Source organism: Carlito syrichta, unplaced genomic scaffold (assembly GCF_000164805.1).
Source record: "Carlito syrichta isolate Samal-C Ts95f unplaced genomic scaffold, Tarsius_syrichta-2.0.1 Scaffold306863, whole genome shotgun sequence".
In the NCBI taxonomy this organism is placed as follows: Eukaryota; Metazoa; Chordata; class Mammalia; order Primates; family Tarsiidae; genus Carlito; species Carlito syrichta.
Window position 1 is genome coordinate 470,564 of NW_007250959.1, and position 23,087 is coordinate 493,650.

Genomic DNA, 23,087 nt, shown 5'->3' on the forward strand with positions numbered 1-23,087 from the left:
TAGTAGACATTGTTTACAATATGACAATGCAAGCAGTCAATTCAGTGTGTGTGTGTGTGTTGGAGTTGGGGAAAGGGTCACTCAAACTAGATTTTTGACATTATATAGATTAAACAAGAATTTGATACAGTGTTTTTTTTTTGGTTTTTTTTTTTTGTATTTTCAGTTGGCTATATCAGAATAGTGTAAGAGATGAAAAGACAAACCCAATGAATTGGTTAATGAGGAGCCCTTTTCTGTCTTTGAGGACAATCTGCTTTCTGTTAAATTATCCTGCCTGTGTGCAGGCATGAGGGCTGAAGGCGTGTTTGAGGGAAGAGAGAACACATTTATAGTTATGGGTATTTGTTTAAACATATATATTAGATATTGTAGAGTTTTACCCAATAGCAAGCTGTACAGTGATTTCCTCCCTTCAAGGGTGAGACTACCTCATTATAAGGCCCTTTTGGTAGTTGAATAAACAAGCCCCCTAGGAAGGCATCTAAGATGAATCCGTCTTATGCCAATTCCTCCTGATAACAAATAGTGTTGTAAAGAGAATCCCGTATTGTAGTTAGTGAATTAGATACTGTGTGAATAAGTATTATATTTATGAAAGGAAGCATAGTGATCTAATGCATTTGTTTTTGTTGTTGTTGATGTGGTTGTTGTTGTTTTTACTGGAATGCACAAGGGTTTAAAATTGTGGATTCTGCTTACAGAAGCAGTAGTCTAAATTATTGTATGTCCTTCATCACTCTGCCCCTTCCTACACACTGCAGGAGTTAAATGGATTTTGTTTTCAAGACTATATTCTTTTAAATAATCCCAATTTTGGAAATGTTCCATCAGCGGTGCTATTAAACAAGGGTAGTTTTATTTCACTTTATAAAAAATTCTTGATTGATTTTAAATATATTTTATTTTCACTTTTCTTAATGTTTTAAAAAATTAACATCTGTAAATGAGTAAGTTTGAAGATTACTATTTTAAAACTACTATAAGGGGCATGTATAAAGAGCGGGCAGGTATAAAGCATGTTCTACCCTTTTATTTTACAGAATGGATGAGGATGAGTGATATCAATTCAAATGGTATTGTTTTGGCATTTTCATTTTTTATTCATTTTAAGGCATTTTTGAAAGGTTCAGATGTTTGAATTGTTAAATACCAAGTCACAGAACTAATTTCCACAATTTTAGAGGTTCCTTGTGTGTCTTTTAAAATATCTGACAGGTGGGGAAAATACATTCTTCTTTTTGGAAAACTATGTTTTCTTTTTGGAAAACTATGTTTTATTCCTTAACCATTTTTTACTTCTTCATTTTCTTCTTTCTTCTCTTCCCCCTTCCTAAAAATATGTTTTAAATAAAAACAGAAATTTATGTTTCCACTTACAGCCTACAGGCAATTAAGGCAACAACAGCAGACTGACATGGGAGCAAAGGAAATATGTGAATGCTAAATACTTCCAAGAAAACAGTGATTTTATTAAAGAAAAATACAGCTCATGTACTAACGTAAGCAACCATTTCCTCTTTTTATTTTTAAAGGTAAGAAACCAAATTTCAGGGATAATACTTCTTGTCTTCTTTTACTGTTGGAAAGGTAAATGGTTGCATTCAGTAATCCATCTCTTTTATTATGCATGAAAAGTGCCACAGCCATATAGATAATCAACCTGTCTACATACATATATATACTTGATTCACATATTTAACTGTGTTTACATATCTGCAGCACCTGTATATTCACTCTTTTCACATCCTACCCCCATCCACAACTTCTGCATTTCTGTTGCTCTAAACTGGTGATGGGACCTTTTTGCCTTCACCCCAATAGATATGATTAGCTATTATTGTTCCTTTTGAACCTACCAATTCTTATTTCATGAGAAAGAAAGCTACTGTTATGAAGACATGAGAGAAACCAAGGACAAAGCTGCTTCTCCTACAAAAGGACTTGCCTGGGAGCTAGAGTAGCAACAACTTTAACATAAAGGAAGTCCTAGGCAGAAGCACCAACATCCTCTGATTTTTAATACAAATATTATGTTCATGACACAAATAAGTTGGCAAGAAGGTCATCAAAAAAGCCAACTAGGACTTGGTTATTTCAGGAGAAAGAAAAGAGACAGTAGAGAAAACAAGTCTTATAATATGTACAAAATATATATTAGTAACATATATCAGTAAAAATATCAATCACTAGTGATAGATGTATATATTCATATTTTATGCAACTATCTCCTAAAATGTGTGCATATGGTTCCATTAAAAAGTTCAGGATACACTTCAAGTTGGTTTCTGTGCACTTTAGTAAGAAAAATTATGCACTTGTGAATCAATTTAATTTTTTTACAGGATATTGAGAAAAAGCGTTGGTTGGTTTGAACCAAAGTAGAACCAAGAGGCTTTTGTGCTTGTAGATACAACTCTACAAAATAAATGTTGTTTATAAAGAGAGATTAACCATGAGCATAACACACATGTAGCATATTTCATACACAACTCTCACATGTTGTGTGGTGAACCATGAAGCTGTAAATGATCAAGCAATCTAAAAAATGTAAAACATTACATGTGATAATCATTACCTATTATAATTATTAAATAATACTTTTGCTTTGTCTTAAAAAATCTACTTCAAACTAGGATTTGAGGAGGATCTTATTGCTGGAAAATTATAGTTAAATGTCTTGTTCATTACTTCATATGCATCTACCAAAAAAATATGTTGGATAAGGCATGCCTGCACATACCAAACCTTAAAACAGACCTGCTTCTATTTGGTAAATTACTCCTCAGCCATCAGTAGAGGTAACAGCTCGTTACTTTACTGAGATTCTTGTGAAATAATAAAGATAAAATTGTTTGTAGGCGGAGGAAGAAGAGTGGGATAAATCAAACTTTCCCCCTAATGTCTCCATGTAATCTTTTTTCTTCTGCTCACGCTCAGGTAGGAATGGACAGAATTCAGCCTTAGTGGGCAAAATAGTTCACCTTGGATTCTGGGCGCAGATAGAGGCTTATGATGGAGAGCACTTCCCCCTACACATAATCATCTTTTTATCCCTCATCAGGAGAGTGAGGGCTCAGTTGTTCAGAAAGGCACCTGGACCGGAATGGGGAGCAAGAAGAAGGGTGGGTGCAGCAAGGCAAAATAAAAGCCTCAAGAAAGATCTGGGTCCATTTTCAGGCAAGACAGGACTGGAGAAAGGTCTATGTACTGGCGAGAGACACTCCTTTTGGACTCATTAAATAGATTGCACCTCTTAAAAATGAAATCCATCCCCGGCCTTCCCCATCCCGGTTCTCACCATTCGGGGTGTATTTTGCGTGAGCGTGGATGTAGGCTCGATAATAGTCCATGTTGTGTGCACAAGTGTATATCAGGGTTGAGTTGAAAGACCAAAAGTCAGAGGAAGAGAATCAAGAATCAAAACAATGACTAATGATTTCTAACTCGAAGCAAAGCAGACGCACTGTTCACCGGGAACGTGCCTCTGTTTAAACGCTCCACTTCACACAGCACACAATAAGGCCAAGAGAAGAAAACATCATTTTTTTTGGAAAAATGTTTTATTTAAATCTTTTACAACAATAAAATATTGTGTCAATATAAACCCCTTGACCAAAACTGTTCACATCAAACATTACCGCGAATTGTTTTCTTTTTCCACCCAACTCATCTTTGAAAGAACTTCCTTTTAAACACGATACAGAATTTATTGAAAATAAATAATTGTTGGCAACTGCAATAGGCAATTTGAATAAAATAGTTGAAAAAGCAACTCTTAATGAAAATAGCGTTTATCATACATCAGTTACTAAATGAATAAACTAAATGATCTTTCTTTAAATTAATAACTTCAAAAAGGTTTAATATACAAAACTGTACAATTATAAAGTCAGCAGAAATATTTGGGTTAACTCAGGTTTGAGCCATAGCGTTTAACTGCAAAGAAAAAAAATCGAAATAAACAAACAAAACCCAAACAGCTGTAAAACTTGAATTCAATGTGGGGAAAAAAAATTCCAGAACTAAACCTTAACTACCAACAAAATGCAAAGGTTTAACAAAAAAGTAAAGGGGTCCGGGTTTGAATTAACACTTGCTCTTCGAACTGCACCTGGGGGAGACACAGTGTGGTGAACCAGAAAGCGTGATAGCCCATACTAGCGCATCTCGACACCGGGTCCCAGACTTTCTAATCCTTAGGTAGTTTGAAGCTTTGTCTACCACAGCTGCGCCTGAAGGCCAGGTCAGGCGACCAGCACAGGAGTGCAGAGCTCCCAACCTGGTCTAACCTGCCATGGCTGTGTGGTGGGTCCTTAGCCCGCTCTGCACGTGTGTGCTCATTGGGAATGAAGTGCTACTGTGGACCTGGCGAATAGACATGAAAGCTAGCAATAAAGCCACAGCAATAGCAACTGCATATTTTTGAATCTCTACACAGCCTAGCGAGATTTTTTTTTCTTTTTTTTTTGCATATGGTAATACGATACACACAGCTATCTACACACACACGTTTGCACGCTCACGCACACACACACGGAGACATACACACACAGATGTTTTTTGTTTTGTTTTGTTTTTTGTTTTGTTTGTTTTTGTTTTTAAAGCACGAACCCAGCCGCCTTGGTGCTCGCTGCTAGCTCTCGGTAATCGCTGTGGGCTTCCACCAGCTGTGCTTGTCAGAGTCGCCAATATGGTTCCACACTAGTCCACTCACAGACAGCTGTATATACACTGGAGAGGAGGTGGTACACCCCTGGACCAGAAATTTCTGTGACTTTTGCCAATCATTTCACTGTCGTTCTGCGCCGAGCAGAGAATACCTGTTCCCCACTCCCTCGTCAACTCCTCCCCGAGGGTTTCTCGTTTTGAGCGAGCAGTGAACTGGAGGTGAACCGAACTGGGAGGCGCTGGCTCAGTCTGTCGCCAGCGTATCCAGATCGTGGTCTCTAGAGAATCGTGTGTGAAAGCAGTCTTTCGTCTAAGAGGGCCGAGGTTGGGTCGCGCGAGCGGTCGCCCAAGAGAGAGTGAGGGCCTGTGGGGAGCTCTGCGCGCAAGCGTCCAGGAACCGGGTAGGTGCAGAGCCCTCCTTGTCGCTCCTTTGGCCTGGCGCCGCCGCAGAATCGTTCTCAGGCACCCACATCTAAGCCTGCGGGAACTCCACACTTGCAGGAGAAAAGGTAGAAAACTTCGAAATCGCCTCTCCTACTTTGCACTAGTTTGCAAACCCAATAGGCTTTCCTATTCTGACCATCCTAGGCACTCCACCTCCGGAAAAAAAATAAAAGTATATATATAACTAATATCATCGCCAACCACTCTCTTCATTGTATTCTCTCTTCTCCATACAGATGGGGGGGAGTGAGTAGGTAGGCATCTCTCCTTCTTCTCCCATCCTCCTCCCTTTTCTAAGCAATTAAAAAACCATCAGTTCAATGAAGGAATAATAATGACAGCAATAATAATGTGGAGTGGTCGATTAAATACAAATTATCTCACAAATATTGTGTACAGTTTGTAGTAAAACACGGCAGACATTTAGAAACGCTATAGAAGTTTTTTAAAAATGCAAAACTAGTCTATTGTAAAACAGATTTCACCTGAAATACAGCTGCTATAACCAAGGCGCTGAAAGGTTATTCAGAGGCACACATCTGTCTTCCCAACTCCTCCTCACCCCTCCCCCATGTTACCCCACTCCTTGCTCTTCCTAGAAAGGAGTGACCAAACAAACCTTACTCAGAGTAAACAATATGTATTGATCTGCAGAAAAGGTTGGAGGGAGCTGTAGTTCAGACAGCAGGGAATATGAGCTCCCAACCTGGACTGCTTAGTATAACCGTTGAAAAGCCCAAATGCAAGTGTGAAAGTGTTTCCTTTCTTTCTCAACGTAAGTTAGAACCCCCGGTAAAAAAAGGAGGAGGGGGGAGGGAGAGAGGGAGAGAGAGAGAGAGAGAGAGAGAGAGAGAGCAAGCTAGAGACCGATAACAACAGTAAAGAATGTTGAGGGATGAAAGGAAGAGAGTGAGAAAGAAAAAGAAATCCGCGCTGCTCCCAGTGCGGCCGGCAGCCTCCTCGCTTCCTCCAGTCAGAGATCGTGGCAGGACGTGTCTGTTTTCACGGTGTGCGAATAAACCTCATGTGGCTGCTGATCCCCTGGCGGAGTCATTCTTTTCTCTTTTTGTCTTCGATTACAGAACCAGACACGCACCACTTCTTTCTCCAACTGGAGGCTGTCTGCCAGCGAGGAGATCTCCTGCGCGGCAGGCTTGGGACACTTGAGGAAATGCGTCTCCAGTACGCCCTTGACACTCACCTCGATGGAGGTCCGCTTCTTGCGCTTGCGGCCCTGAGCGGCGATCTTGTCAATGCTGGTAGGGCTCCCAGTGGACGAGTCCGCCTCCTCCAGCCACTTGTTCAGCAGGGGTTTCAGCTTGCACATATTCTTGAAGCTCAGCTGCAAGGCCTCGAACCTGCAGATGGTAGTCTGCGAGAACACGTTGCCATACAGTGTTCCCAGCGCCAACCCCACATCGGCCTGCGTGAAGCCCAACTTGATTCTTCTTTGTTTGAATTGTTTGGCGAACTGTTCCAGCTCATCAGAGGTTGGTGTCTCCTCGTCTGAGTGGTCCTGGCAGTGGTGGGAACCCAGTTCGCCGTGATCCGCGGGCTCCCGGAGCACCGGGTGTAGGCTCTGTGAGGAGGCGGCGGCCGGCGGTGGGGTGAGTCCCCCGTGTTCCAGCATGCCGCTCACGGTGAAGCCCGACTGTGAGTACACGTTGAGGGGTTGGCCGCTTGACGTGATGGACGGGTTCGGAGCTGGGCTCGCCCCCCAGGCGTTGGGGTGGTTAGTGTGCGGTGAGTGGTGGGCTACGTGTGGCGAGCGATGATGGATGATCGCACCCAGCTGCAGATCTTCGCGCCCAGGCTTCACGTCCTGTTGGTCCAGGGGGCTAGTGGCCAGTGTGGAGGACCACGGGCCCCCGTCGCTCAGACTGGTCACCCAGTGATGCCCGAGAGGATGCCCATTGCTGGGAACTCCCTGCAAGTAATCACTTTGGAGAAGTTTCTGAGAATTGCGGAAAGGACTCCCCTGCTGCATGCCCGCAGAGTCAGCATGGACTAGGGAGCTGGAACTGAGAATGCTGTAGGGATTCGAGGCAGCTGTGGCCATGGTCGGTGAGAATACCCTACTAGTTATAATGTGGCAAACGGAGCAGCTTCAGCCTTTGACATCTATGGTGCGGGGGAGCCAAAGCCGCTAGCGCGGGTTACCGACACCCTCCATGACCAATCGCAGCGCGCCTCGGCCTGGCCCAATGTGAGTATGGCCAATGGTGGCGCAGGAGGTCGGACTCGCTTTCCAAATTAGGCTGGTGAAGCTCCAGAGTTTCAGTGAGACCCAAGCAGGAAGTGAATCAATCTTTCAGCTCCATTGGCTACCTAGCGCAGAGTGGCTGCGGCTCCAGTGATTAACCCCTTCCCCTCCACCACCACCCGGGACTAAACGGGAATTTATGGTGGAGGGGCAAGGATGAGAGGGATGTGTTTCCGGTGTTGGGGAGTGAGGGGATAAATGGGGAAGTGAGGTGGCAAACTAGAGTTTCAGAATGGCTTTAGATTATTTAGATTAACCTAAATGTAGAAAGGAAAAAAAAAAAAAGTTTAAATACCATTGTGAGCTCAGTGAATAGAAATTTTTCTCAGATTCATAACGAGGTCTGAGTTAGTCGTATACCGGGGACAACAAACAAAACGTCACTACAAACTTTGAGCAAAATAATATATTTGATAGGACTGTAAATCAATAAAGTTGAAGTCCATCATTCCAATAAGAGTTATTTCAATTTATTTTATGTATCGCATTTTATACAAAAAACTCGATATCAAGGTCTAAAAGCATCTGAAAAAGAGACTCTCAGTTCCTTGTTAAAAATTAATTTTAGGGCATGAAGAACTGAAAGGATTCTGGGAAAGTAACATCTAATGTAATGCAGGCAAAATTTAGTGATTTTGAAGCTTGCTTCTCAATCCAGCTGGTCAATTGGAAGCCTTCCTCATGTAAGCTCCAATCAGAGGTCCTACAATTCCTGTCAAAGGCTCTCCTTGCTGAAGCAGGCAGTCCTTACGCATGTTCACCCCAGACAGCCTATCTACTCCCAATAGGTACACAAGAAACTGTCCACAACCCCACTGTCTCCTTGGGAAATTGTTTTTAAACACTCTCTTCATTCTCTGACAAACTGAAGAAAATGTGAATCATTCAGTGTGCTCAAGAAATTCAGAGAAAGAAATGGTTGACTGTTTGGAATCAAGTATACTCCCCATGCCCTCATCTCCATCAGGCTTGAATTTGTTTTCAGCTTAGAAAGACTGGACTTTTTTACCACGTGGCTAGAAGAAAAGAGAGGAAAGACTTGTACTCCTGAGCTTTTATAAGTTAGGAAAAGACAAGTCTGTGTGCTCCACAGCCCCTCACAAAGGTCTTCCTTGGAAGTAGAGAGGGGAGAAATGCAAAGATTTCAGATTTGCTCTAGCTGGTAAAAGACAACAACCGATACCCAACATGTTCTCTGAAGTTAAAAAATGACCTTTTATTTCATAATTTTGGAGGTAACCTAGCTGAGTAGTTATATTTTCACTCAAAGAAGACAGCATCAGAGTTCCCTTATTGGTTTGAAATTCCATTAAATATATTGCAAGAGCTCCTAGGTTAAGCTTGATTTAAATTTGCATACATTTTCATATATTTAGCAGAAATAAAAGAAGGCTTGCAGCTACCAGAAAGTCATTAAGGCATTAGTTTCTCTAAGAAGACAGATCTGAAGAAAATGCAAGAAAATGAGAAAAAAAAACAAGGTGAGCTTATTCTGCCATTCCTTTATATATAAAAAAGCATCTATTTCCTGTGAAATGAGTGATTTCTTATGAGAGCACAGAGCAATAGGAGCTGATATTGGTAAATGTAAACGTGTCTATTAGGCAGGAAAAACTGGCATCTGGTTGAGAACTATTTCTTTCTTTAGCTCTTAAAAACAAACAAACAAAATAAAACAAAACAAAAAAGATAAACACTTAATAATTATTGGCAGAGAGGATCATTTGTCATTTCCCCCTTCCTCCCACTCTGGCTCCCTTATTGAAATAGTAGCTTCATTTGCCCATGTCCTATTGTAAGGGCTTATCTGCTTTTAGCTTAGAAATTGACCCCCTACACACACACACACAAACACTCACTCTCTCTCTCTCTCACACACACTGCTCCCCTCCTTTCTTTTCTCTTTTCTACCAGGTGCATCACTTCTTTACTGGCAACATTATGCATATTCTTTTTGCAAGAATGCAATCTCATTTGTGCACCAACTTCTTTCTGAAAAAACAAGAACTTTCCAAAATCAAACAAAAATAAAAGTTTTTAGGTGCTGTTAGTCTGCCTGTTAAGGATCCGTTTGCCAGCCTGTTTGGTGTCAGTTTAGAGATCAGAGGGAAAAGCGTTGAAGAAATGGTATGGGTAAAACGATCATGATCATTGCCATGTTTTTGTTGGTAGATTCCCCACCCCCACCTCGCAGCTGCGTTTGGGTGAAAGAGTTGCTAATCTTAGTCAGGCCATTCAGAGCGTTAAGGTAATTATCAACTGATAAGACTTTTGCATGAAGAATTGGATCTTTTTTCCAATTCTGACATGCCTGAATTCTTAAAATCAACCTTCCTTTTCTTGCCTATGGCCTTTGCTTCTTGTACCCGATTGTGCCAGGCACACCAAGTGGTTCAGACAATTTGCCTTAAGGCTTGTAGGGAAGAGAAGCAAGGAGGAGGCATTTAAACCCAGGGACAGTTTTTTTTGTTGTTGTTTGTTTTTCTGTTTTTGTTTTTTACGTTCTCCTTTTGCAGTCTTTAATGTAAGAATGGCTTTTGTTAAGAGGAAAAACCGTCTCTCTCTCTCTCTCTCTCTCTCTCTTTCTCTTTCTCTCTCCCCATCTCTCTCATTTTTGAAAAATTGTTCCCATGAATATAAATATTGCCTATTGAATTCAGATCCAATCACATCCTCTAGCAACTATGATAGAATCTTCTCTCATACTTAAGATGTTTTGTTTTTTGAAGAAAATATCTGCATATAGTCAAATCATTCTTGCTGTTCTAACTAATCTACTGGAGAGGTTTCCTTCGCCCTCTCCTGTCAGTCTAACTTCCCAAGTGTAACAGATGCCGCTCTCAAGCGCTCCTTTCTGCGGCTTCTCTTTATTCAGGCTCGCATATTTGTCCCCATGATCTGGGTTTCCATAGAGAGAGGAATAAAAGGGGGGACTATGGTCACAAATCCCCTGCCCCATGCAAAATGAAAGAGCCTCATTCAATAGACGACCCCGTCTGGACATGGGAGAAAAATAAGTCCATGCGAAGCTACTGTTGCAAAGATCTGGTAACTTATTTTTCATAAACTGCATTTTGTCTTAAACTCTAAGTTACCACTGGCAAGCATACTCTCTGGGAGAGCTGGGCTAAATATGCACTTTGGTGCACTTCCTCATCCTGATCTTCCCAGTCCACACCCGGTCCTCAGATCTGAGTCTCCCCACCCCCTCTAAATCTATGGTTTGAATAATATCACAATAGCTGGCGGAACCTACCGGGTGAGGGCAGCTAAAAGTCGCCTTAGAGAGGAGCCAGGCTTTGAAGTGAACGAACTGTAATTGTAGCGAGTCCACCACCTATCTCCGGCAAGGCATCACAGGTTTCAATTCTTGTGCCAGGCAAGGACCCGGCACCATCTTCATTCCTTGTTGAGTTGCATTCACACCCCAATTCGCCACCCCAACTTATCCATTCCCCTTGCTTTGTTTCTAAGAGTTCAGTTCATTTCTAAAAGAAAGTCGGATTGGCTCGATTTACTTATGCGTTCATTCATTTATTTGTAACTTGGGGGTTCTCAGTGGCTTTTCTTCCTCACAATATTTAAGGATACCAGCTCCTGAGCGTCTTCGCAGATATCCACGCCCCTTTCTTTCCAAGCAAGAAGACTCACAAAAGAAATTAAGCAGATTAATGTGGTTCAGGTCGCGCTCCTGTGGAAGCACGAGAGCATGGCCGCAGCTGGGCAGCCTGCGCCCTGCCCTGGCTGGCTCGGAAAGCGTCCCAGCCATGGGGATTATGGTTCTTGCAGATTTCATATTTGAGTGTAGATTACGAAGCGTTCTCATTATGTGTACAAATTGGGGATGGGGGTAGGAAAGCGGTCAGGGGCTGAAGCCGGCAGGGGGCGGGGGTGGGGGAGTCGGGAAAGAAGTCCAAAAGGCCAGATTTGATTGTGTGTAATATAGCATGAAGCTCCAGACGGTAAGACGTGCCACATAGGCATGACCTGGAGATGAAAACTTCATCTTCAACACAAGTTCACTTTGGAAACAGGGCAAGTTAGACTGGGCTTGGTAGGGACAAGTGCACATTTTCTTTTTAAAACCGAGAGCTCATAAAGGAAGAGAAACAATTGAACAGCTTCTCAAAGCAGCAGAGAAAGCTCTTTTCCTGGTATTTGTACATTGAGCTCGTGAGACATTCTTGGTGTGAGACACAGCTGTCCTTCAGAGCACTAGCCCACTGTAGCTCCTCTTATTGTCTCCTTCTTTCTTTCTTCTTTCTTTTTTGAAAACTGTATGGGGGAAGGGAAAGGGCTCCTAATATTCTGGGGAAATTTTTAAAAAGTATTTAGACGGCATCAGCAGATATTGGCCAGTGCTGAATCAAGCTCAGTTGGCTAATTTTTCTAGATCTCTTTTGGCTTTCCTTGAACGTGAGAAAAAGACTTTTCAGAGCAAATGGAAGAGGAAGAGGGGGAGGGAATGATAGCACATAGGCAATGCTGCTGCAGAAACAGGGTGACTAAAATATTCATTATGTAAAATGTAATACAAATACTCCAATCTGTGAGAACACTAGTCATTTGCTAGCAAAATGGAATGTCAGTGGGGAAGTGCTGAGGCATTGTGTGACTGGGGCCCGCTGCCGACCTATGGAATGGTTAGAGGACAGCCGGGGACAATAGAGATCCTCACTACCCAGAGAAAGGATGGTCGCTCCCATAGCTGCATTGGCCAGGTCACGTTGATCCAGTCTCAGTTTCTCTTCTGGGGTCACGTCTTCCATTGCCATTGCAATTGTCAGTGAATGAACCCTGATCTTATAGGGTCCCAGGGAAAGAACTCTAGGGAGACAGAGCTATTGTCGTACTCAGCATGGCTATCATTTTTCTGGCACCAGAATTCGGGGTGTTTAGGAATCACTACACTGTTTGACACTGCAGGCTGATCCTAGCTTCCAGGAACCCAGCTGATGGTTTTACAAAATGTAGTCCCCATCTAGAATTACCTTTCTATCTTAAAAAAACTAAAAAACAACAGCAACAACAACAACAACAACAAAAGAAGCAGCAGAATGTTTCCAAATTTAAAATATAATAGTGATTTTATTTTAAATTTTGATTATTTTATTAAGGTCTGAAATGGTGTGGTGGAGGTATTTAAAGACAAAAAATAATTCTAGTTACTGTAGAGATGGTCTATTATTTTAAACTCTGCAAATCAGTATTCAAGTCATCAATAACTCTTCTGGTTGAACATTAGACATTTATAAATCACTTTCTTAGTTAATAAAGCTGCCCCAAATAGCATTTCTCTTCCCTCTTCATGGACAGATTAAGGTTTTAACTTGAAAAATTTTAAGAATCCTTGTGCTTCATTCATAACTGAGATCTTGTGCTCCCTGCCTCCTGCCCCCCCATCTCTGTCTCTGACCCCATAGTAAATGGTATTTATTTGAAATTGTGAGCATTCCACGTTCCTGTACAGTTATGGAACTACAGGAAGCTTGATTTTAGATCGATATAGGGATCATTCTAGGAAAATAGATTTAGCAAATAATCTGATGAGAGCCCGAGGTTCACGTTACTATTTCGCCCCTCCCCCCGCAGTGAGGGGGGAGGGGCGCGCGCTTGAGGGAAAGTCCAGTCCAGTTTGAAAGGACATTTTCTGAACATATTTTTAACAAGAACGTTAATGTTTTCTCTGTTGTGATTGCTGTTGTGTTAGTTCTTCTCGAGGGAAGGATGTTGGCTTTCTGAGTGTTCTTAAAACATCCCTTTAACTTTTCTTCTGGAGGACATTTCTTGCACTTTATCTCACTTTGGATTTGGAGAATCGACTTGGCTTCCCTGCTCTTAGAAGAGGTCTATTTCATCTGGTAATTCGGTTTCCAGTTGCCCGTAGGTACCTCAGTCGGGCCATCGTGTGTGTGTGTGTGTGTGTGTGTGTGTGTGTGTGTGTGTGTATGTGTGCGCGCGCGCGCAAATTTGTACATTTCATAACCAAGAGACTTTTTTTGGTGTCTCTTTTCAAAGTACAAGCGCTCAGACAGCCAACAGAACCTAGCCCCTCACCATTTCTTTGCCCTTGGTGAGCCTGCTCCCTGTTTTCTTGGCAGCGACTTTGCAGCTAGCCTGCTCCCATTGTAGTGTGGTCGCGAACTCAAGTCCTCTAGCTCTGAGAATCAGAGTTGCCCCAAGCCCCAAAAACGGCTTCGCGCGCGGCGCCGGGAGGGGGGGGGGAGGAGAGGCACGATCTGAGCCATAATAGTACCTTCACCTCCGGGCTTGTCTGTCTAAAATTTCTGAATGTACCAGAACCGTGGACTTGACCTTAGCCTCCTGAGCACATATCTAGTAGAGTGGTTTGGCAACGGGGTCGGGTGAGGGAGTAGGATGAGGTGGAGGGTGGGTGGAAGCATGTTACTGAGAGATCTTATCTAAGGATAACTCGGTGGGTGGCAATTCTTTGGACCAAATGAGTCCTATTATGACAATAGGCAGCTGGAGAGAGGAACTTATTTTGACAGCCTCCAGGACTTCACTGCTCCCTCATCCCTTCAGCCTCTGCTTCTTTATTTAGAGCAGGAACTAAAAGATGTAGGCAAGGTCAGTTTGCCCCTGCTGGAGGTGAAGGGTTTGGGGTAGACATCTTGAAGCACAGAAGCCAAAATGGCTGTGCTAGCCTAGGTATTTCTCCAAACGAACCAAGTGGCCAGCTGCTTGTCTTTTGAGATAGCCCTGGACCTTGTCGGTCTGGCCACGTGAGAAGCCTTTGCCCCTCCACCCGTTAGCCCTTTCTAGGACCAAAGCCCTTTTTACCCTTTGAATATTGCCAAGCCAAATGTCCAACTCTCTAGGCATGCACCAAAGTAAGGCACTCAAAGTGGTAGTTTCTCAAGAGACAAGATCCAGCCCCTCCACTAACAAAGACTGTGTGTCGCCAAAGCTCTGCCTTAGTGATACCTCTCTTGGGAGATGTGCTCAAGAAGGCAGCACACAAGTCCGTTATTTTCCCTGTGTATTGGGGCGATAGTTGCCCTAAAATATTTTGTCCGGGCACTAAGATTTTGACCTAGATCATATCGAGGGCAGAAGGATTTAAACCTGCCTAATCCTCCTTAAAAAGAAGAAATTTCCTGTTTTTAACAATCAACAGATACGAGAGAAAACTTAGGCTTCTAAGGAAATATGTTTAAGGCAGCCTAAATATCAACACTCATATTTCTCTTGGACATTCCAAGTATTTCTTTTAATTCACTGAAATAATAGAAATAGGCTTTTTATTTTCCCCCACCTATCCTCTTCTTACTATTTCTACTTTTGGAGAAAGATTTGGATTCTTGTTTGTTGTTAAACTACAGTTCAATCATATTGGCTCTCATCTTAACCTTTAAACACAGTATTTTCCCAGGTGATTGATGTAAACATAGGGTATCTTCCCACCTCCCCTAAACAAATGTCTCACACACACCTTTGTATGTGTGTGTATATGTGTGTGAGTTTACAGGGTTGAATCTTTGCATATTGGAGAACAAACCTATTTGCGTGTAAATTGCCTTCAGTAACTCTCAACTTTGAATATGGATTTCAGTTCTGCAGAAGATGAGTGTTAGAGGTATGGAGGCTTGGTTGTCTTCTAACAGTTAATTGACAACTTTGTAAATAACTGATATTTAACCTATACAAACACCCACATTAGTGATGGAGATAAGCATTTTAATTATCCCCCCTTTCACTTACCCCTCAGAATAGAAGACTGCTTTTTCAAACGTATTCTGTATGTTTTCAATATCACCCAGGAATCTGCATTTTTAAAAGGAGGGAGATAAATGTTTATACACAAATAGCAACACTTTGAAAAAAGATAGAATAAACCTTTTTTCTCAGATTTTACTACTACAAATGGAAAGAAAATAAACTTTCTAAAAAATACCTTAAGTGAGATGATGACTTGCAGTATAAATATATTCACTCTTCTCTTTTCATGTTTTTAGAGCAAGTCTCATCACACATAATTGGATTGAAAACTCTATTCAGTAATCCACCTTACCATATTTTTTTAAAAAAGGATTCCTGTGCATGTTATGAAAGGCCACCATAATGTAGTTATTTTAAGGTATGAGAGATGTTGGTGAACAATACAAAAAAGTTTGAAGTAAAAAAGTTTGGTTAACTTTACTAGCCTTTAAACATTCATTATAAACTCTTCCAAATACATGTTTGGAAATAAAAATTATCTCTGTCATGTGCAGCATATTAGAAAGTATTATGTCTACATAAAATGATGCTTACTTCTGGGGGTGATTGCTGAAAGTAAATATTGTTCAGAAAATAAAGTAACTCTGATGATTGATGGAGATTTGCTGAAAAAATTCATGTTAAATTGTTTCTAGCTTAAGATTCTTATAGTTAAAATTCTTACACTTTGTTTTCAGAAATGTTAGCGTATTTCTCATTTGGTGGATCCACAAACTGCTTTGAAATTACTAGTAGTGTATAAGTAGATTGCAAGTAAACCTAGTGAATTAAGATGATTTTCTATCAGTTTAATTTATGTTTTATAGTTAGTATAGCATTCTGATTTGATTGCCTTAGTAATGTGAATTGCCTACAGCTGCTGATGATACAGCTTTAATTCTGTTTTAAAGGTCATGTAAACATGTGCCTGTAGCAGAAGTAATGCAAATTCAATTCCCTTTTAATGTTTCCTCATATTCACTTCACAGCCTTCACCTAGAAAATTAGCGGGTTTAATATAAAACTATTTTAATGTTATGATTTCATTAAAATCCTTTTTCAATGCTTTACTTTTACTCTGCTTTGCAGTGCATAGCTCATGCAACATACATCACTCATACTGGAGGCAGAAATATTTCTGTTAAGATCTATTTACTTTTCTGATGCTTTTACTAATAAAGAGTTAAGAACTTCATTTCATTCTTCCTGTAGCTGCAGGTAAAAAGAACACAAAACAAACTAGATAGATTAGCCACATTTTAGATTGCAGTAAAGAGAGACAGAAGGTTGTGCAGGTACGCAGGAGCATCCAGTCACAAGTAGTTTTACAATATGTACACATACTTGAAAATGAACTGTGGAAAACATATATCAATAGGAAAAAGTGCAGTTAAAATACAGTTGGCATAGAGTAGAATGCTTTAGTTGTTCCAAATTAATATGAAAAGCATATGAATTATGGCCTCATTATTCTATGCTTAAATATTGGTTGCTATGCAGAGTTAACTTTTTCATTACTTTTAAAATATATTAATACCTTGAGATTAATACAAGATTATGCCATTGGATCATATTAAAACTCTTAAAGTGTGCTTTAAGAAACTGAATAAGTCTTTACAAAATAAGCAATTGCTAGTATAAGAGACAGTCATGCGGAAATGAGGGAAGTGGGGATATAAAACATAAAAGTTAAAATAAAGTAGAAAGTTTAATCTAATGCTTGTGGTGACGCCATTGTGCTGTTTTACAATTTATATCCCTGCTCTACATATTTCTCTAAACTAAATCTTATTTGCAGTGAAACTTAGCTGTAGATCATGTTTTCAGATTTTTACTCTTAAATTTGTTTGACCAGGTGATTAAAGTGTTAAAACATATAAATAAAAAATATATATGAATAAATTTATTTGTTAGTATATTGCTAATATAACAAAAACAAAAATAATAACATATACAAATGAAGCCTGCAAATTATCAGTTTTAAATGTAGTTTCATTTGGTATTGAAAAAAAATAATTCAAAAGTTTGGACCTCAACTATGAATGATAAGTGCTCTTTTATTGTAGGAAATGTGTTTTGTTCTGTGTTTGTGTGTTAAAACTAAGTGTTACCCACAAAACAACATTAATCATGAATGCCCATGGAGGAAAGGACTATAGCTTTGAACATCTTAGGTGCTCATCTAAACTGTTGAGTTTTAAAATTTTGCCTCTAGCTTGCTGCTTACACTTTACAAGCACTTCTCTTTCCCCTTTTTTCTTAATAGAGGGAATTGAACATACAAAGTTTATATTTAAAGCCTGAAGAAAATGCTACATTTTACTTAATACTCTGGACTCTAGCAGCTTAATACTGCAGACATAGCTTACTGATAATAAAAATCAGCATGAAACTAAACTCTTTTCTGTGATTTTGCCCTCCTGCCTTACGTCAGTGTAAATTACAGTTGAAATTTTATAAAGATTAATTTGAGTTTTTGTCATTGTTGTTTTGCATAATCTTAGTGTTCATGTACATGTGTTCTTACAATAAATCCCACAACTGGGAAAGCTGTGTTACACACAAATTGTAAAAATTTCCAGTGTGTTATGCTTTTTGATAGAAAACTTAAGTTATATGATTATTTTCTTGCTTAGGAAATTTTAAATTGTGCAATGATGCAACCCTATTTTTTTTTAATTTGCCATTTTGAGCAATAGATTCAAATGAATAATTTTCTATCCTGACAAAATTTTAAGTATACTGCTCACAGATGTGTCCTTTTAAATAGGAATGAATAGTAAATAAAATAGAATCCCCAAATCAGGATCACTGCGTGGAGGTCTATTTATTGTGTTTATGCCAAATGATCATCACTCACTTATTTGTGTGCATTTGATATCACCTTAGTCAGAACATACTGCATCTACAAGTGTTAATTTCAATATGAGTACACATTTTTATTTGATGGTAATATCAGTAGCATTATCCTGTCAAAAAACACAGAGATACATCTGAAAGTTAACTATTTCATGACTGTATGCTCTTGCACCAAAAGAGAGAACACTTTCCATGTATGAATAGCATGTGTCTCATGGAAAAGCTTTACTTGGTGTAACCAGACTAAATATAACATTAAAATATTTAAAACACACACACACAAAATGAAACAAAAAACTCCTCAGTATTAATCCAATCCAGACATGTTATAATTCACTTGTAAGGTAGTTAAATGACTGCACTTCTTGAAACACATCCTGCAAACAAACCAGGGTGCTTTTTAATGCGGTCAAACCTAATATCATTTAATTTTATATTTTTTCAACTGTAGTCCATTTCCACAATTTCCCAAAGTCCTATAGCTTCCCCCATTGAAAAATGGCACTTTCTATTTGTGTTCTGAGAATGAATGATTTGAGCACAACAAGTTGTACTGTAGCAGTTTGTAGTTGATTCTACTAATTTTGCCCTTATGACTAATTGGCTTCAACTATGAAGAGGTATAAATGAGTATTAAATTAAAAATGACATTGAAAATCACGTGTGGTAGTCTCTTGTCAAATATCTATATAATAATACAGAGGAAAAATATTTGTTTTAGCTATTCAGAAAAAGTTTACACATTTACTTCAAATCAACTCTACTAGAATAACTAAGAGAAACCATGTGTTTGAAACAATGAAACACAATTCAACATTTCCTAATAATGTATGTTCTTGTATGTTCTACTATGTGTTTTTCTTCGTTATCTTCTTATATATGAAGTTCTATTCCCACCCCTCTTCCCTCCACCCCATGTATTTGATCATTTCTCCAAGTCCCTTGGCTGAACCAATCTCTTTTCATGCAGTGGATAAAAAGAGAAGAACTTCAAAGTAGGTTCAGGTAATTAACAGCTGAGGGGAATATAATCTAAACCATAGGCCCTGCTTTGCACCCAGGCTGGCTCTCTGAGCCAGCCGGCAAGGGAGTGCCTATTCCCTATAGCATCTAAATCTGCTTCCTCTGAACAGCTCTGCCAGGCCTCTAGTTATCACATCTGCATTTCAAACACCATGACTCTGGCATTAATTATTAATTAGCCTACAGTCACCCTAGAGGATTCAAGTTCCAGTCTGCACATACTTATTCATTGACCTCTATCTTAGTTTTTGTTGGGGGGAAAAACTCAGTAGAATACTTAATAATTTCCTTTCTCTTAGACCGTCTGTTCTAGCTTCATGGAGAGGAAACAGTATATTTTCCAAGTGGGAATAATCACAGAGTGGCCCCCACATTTGTTTACAGTAAAATGCTTTGTCAAAAATTGGGGGGCATAGAAGGAGTAAAATGATTTATAGATAGTATTGAGTGTTGAAAGGTACCTTTTAATGTTCTACAAATTGACTGACTGTAGTTTCCTTGAACTGGGAGACAGGGTCATGGGACAAAGCCACATATTCTATGCAGAGTCTGTAAAGTGAACTAGATTTCATCCTTGGGTAATACATGTGTGCAATCAATGAAACTGGTTTCAGGTACAGCATAAAGCAGGAATGTTTAAGAAAACTATAAATATAAAATAATTTTTTGAAAGATAGATCTGTTTTGGTTTATTTCAGAAAGAAATTTAAAGTAACTCCTTTGTTACCAGAAAATGTTTTAACATATATATTAAACTATTATGCTATTTGTGACAAACCTTTGGACCTACAATGTAAAAGCCTTTACCGAATTGCATAGAGGTTAATTGAGTTAACTGGGTTTGTATCTCAGTCCTGCCATTTACTAAGTGACCTTAAATTCCATATCATCTCTGAGATTCTGACTCCCCTTTAGGAAAATGCGGGTAGCATTTGATCCTTCCTCATGGGATTGCTATGAGAATTAAATAACATAAAACATAAAAATGTTGATCATAGTTCCTGACATATAGAAGTGCTCAATGTGTTAATTATTATAATAAATATTTCTTCGATTATTCAGCAGTGAGGACTAAATAGTTTGTCTTAATTTGTTTGTATTTAAATGTCAATTCCACACTGCATATTCTCCACTATATAGGGTTTTTGAGCAACTATGTTTGAATATGACACCTGCTGTCCTACTCTTAAGTTACTATTACTCCTGCCCTTATCACCACTTACTTGTCATCATAATTGCCCTCTTTTTTACCCCCAAATCCTGTTTTCTTGCTTTGTATTCTGGCACTTCTTCTGGAATCTAATCATCACTGTTGACAGTCTTTCTCTTTAATACAACAGCCCCCATGGGGCTTTCCCAAACATTTCCATTTTTACCTTGGCCTGTGGATTCTCCTCTGGAACCACAGTCCTCGTAATCTGTTTCTTTGCCCTGGAAATCATTCAAGAACCCCTTCCACAGGAAATGTGACAAGAGTAGGATTGGGGCACAGGTCTTGTTAACTCTGCCAAGACTGCTAATCTGGTTCCAATACCGAAATGGAAAATAACAATCCTACCACTCACTTTTAACATTTTGGTGACTTTCCTTGTATTTTTTTTAGCTCTTAAATATCTATAAATAAAATTGAGATATTGCTTTATGAGCAATATTATGTGCTGTTTTGTTCAACTTTATAAGATTTTCTTAAGTCATTACAAACTCTCCCTAAATATTTTTTTATAAGTTGCACACTAAATCATCTTTTTTTTTTTTTTTTTTGAGTTGAAGTCTTATTCTGTAGCCCAGACTGGAGTGCAGCCACCGCAGCCTCGATCTGCTGAACTCCAGCGATCCTTCCGCCTCAGCCTTCCAAGTAGCCGGAACTACAGGTGTGCTACCACGCCCGGCTAGTTTTTAATTTATTGTAGAGATGACATCTCACCAAGTTGCCGGGGTGGGTCTCAAACCTGTGGGCTCCGGCAATCCTCTCGCCTCGGCCTCCCAAAGTGCTGGGATTACAGGCTGAGCCACGGAGCCCTACCACTAAATCATCTTAACAGTGTATCATAATCTACATAATCATACCTTTCTGCTGACTTTTCAAGTACTATGTATACAGTGTAATTTATATTTAAACCCAAACTTATATGTAAAATGTTCTATATATTTTTTGTTTTTATTTTCAGTTTATTGACAATACATATGTTGGTTTTGTTATCTCACACATTAGCTATCCTTCTTAAGATTGTGTCATGTCCAAATTAAATATCTTTCTATATTTCATCTACATTAAAAAATGCTGAAAAGATAAGGCAAAAGATAGAGTCAGAGTTTTACCTCTGGAGGTTATTGTTCAGGTTTACAAAGATTCATCAGTTTGCACTCCTAAAAAAAAACTTATATATCAAATTATAAATCTCTTAACAGTCAGCAAAAATTTATCATTATTTCTACCAGGTAAAACTTAAGGGATTTTAAAACTGAAAGGGACTTTAGATGATAGTACAGTTCAGATCATTAACATAAAATTTTGAATAATTTGTATAATTTGTTAAAAGGGCACCACATTGTACTAGTTCCATCTACTAATCCCATCACAAAAATAAATGGAGTTAGTTCAATTCCATTTAGTGAATCTATAATGGCTCATAATGCATACTCCTTGATTCCTTTATGTTCTTACAAAGGGTTTAAATAATCTATTTGATAATTTTGTTGAGCGTTAATGTAAAGCTTATTGGTCTACATTTCTAGAATTTACCTTTTATTTCTTGTTGAAATTTAATTATTTGTCAACTGCCAATTGGCTAGCTCTTACCTAACACAATAATATGCTGAAATTACAGAATTATAATTTTACATTGCTAATCAGCTGTAATGTTTTGGGGTAAAAATATTGCACAGATAAAACCATAAAAAGTCAATCTACAAGAACCAATGCCTTCTCCAGTCAAGATGCTATAGTTGGAGACGTATGATGCATTAAAAAAAAAAAGGCAGGATTAGACCAGATGTCTTTTAAGATATTCAGTACCTAGATTCTGTAAACACAATTTACTGACATTATTCTCAGACTAAGACATACAAACTAACCAATTATACATTGTTGAAAATGAACTTTAAGGTTTTGTCTTTAGGGATGTTTTAAGTTTTCATCAAAAATAATTTTTCTAGCCGGGCTCGGTGGCTCAGCCTGTAATCCCGCGCTTGGGAGGCTGAGGTGAATGGATTGCCTGAGCCCGCGGGTTCGAGACCTGCCTGGGCAACTTGGCGAGACCTCATCTCTACAATTAAAAAAAAAAAAATTAACTGAGAGTGGTAGCGCGCGCCTGTAGTTCCAGCTACTCAGAAGGCGGAGGCAGAAGGATTGCCGGAGCCCAGCAGGTGGAGGCTGCAGTGGCTGGGAGCGTGCCACTGCACTCCAGTCTGGGCGACAGAGTGAGACTCCAACTCAAATAATAATATTAATAATAATTTTTCTTATATCCACTATTTTAAAGCAATCATAATCATCATCATCATCCTCCTCCTCCTCATCATCATCATCTTGTCAATTTTCAAAAAAAGTCCACTGAGATATTGATTGGGATTTCATTGAATGTATACATGCTTTGACCATGTGGTGTCTTCCAATCCATAATTGTGCCATCTTACTCTATTTAGATATTTTTAAATTTCCGTTAATAAATTTTTATATTTTTAATAGAAATCTTATTCATTATTTAACTATTTTGTATAGTGCACCCTTTTACAAATACCATTTTATAAACATGTGTTGTTGCATAGAAATGTACGTTATTTAAAAAATTTAATACATTTTCTATAACCCAATAGATTAAAAATATCTACAAGTGATTTTTGCAATTTATTTTCTTCCCATCAATCTTGATAAAGCCTTTTATTAGTCTTAATATTTTGTATAGATTTTTATTGATTTTCTAGAAGCACAATAATACAACCTTGAAATAATGTTTGTTCTATTCTTTTCAAATCTGTGAAATATTAGATTTTTTTCCAACTAATCACTACTTCTGTTCAATAGGATTACACAACCCAGACCATTGTCATGTGACTTGTTTGTGACCCTCATTCTGTCCACTGATACCTGTGGAAGGGCTACACT

The 23,087-nt window shown here is 39.1% G+C and overlaps 1 protein-coding gene across 1 annotated transcript; it reads right to left on the reverse strand.

Moving 5' to 3' along the window:
• Nucleotides 1-5,924: 5,924 nt before the first annotated feature.
• POU3F4 (POU class 3 homeobox 4) lies at nucleotides 5,925-7,232 on the reverse strand. The gene has a single exon (XM_008063476.1). The coding sequence runs from the start codon at nucleotides 7,172-7,174 to the stop codon at nucleotides 6,089-6,091; it is 1,086 nt and encodes a 361-aa protein (XP_008061667.1). The 5' UTR covers nucleotides 7,175-7,232; the 3' UTR covers nucleotides 5,925-6,088.
• Nucleotides 7,233-23,087: the final 15,855 nt, after the last annotated feature.

Coding starts and splice junctions, on each gene's coding strand:
- POU3F4 (XM_008063476.1), bottom strand. CDS start 7,174: ATGGCCACAGCTGCCTCGAATCCCTACAGCATTCTCAGTTCCAGCTCC.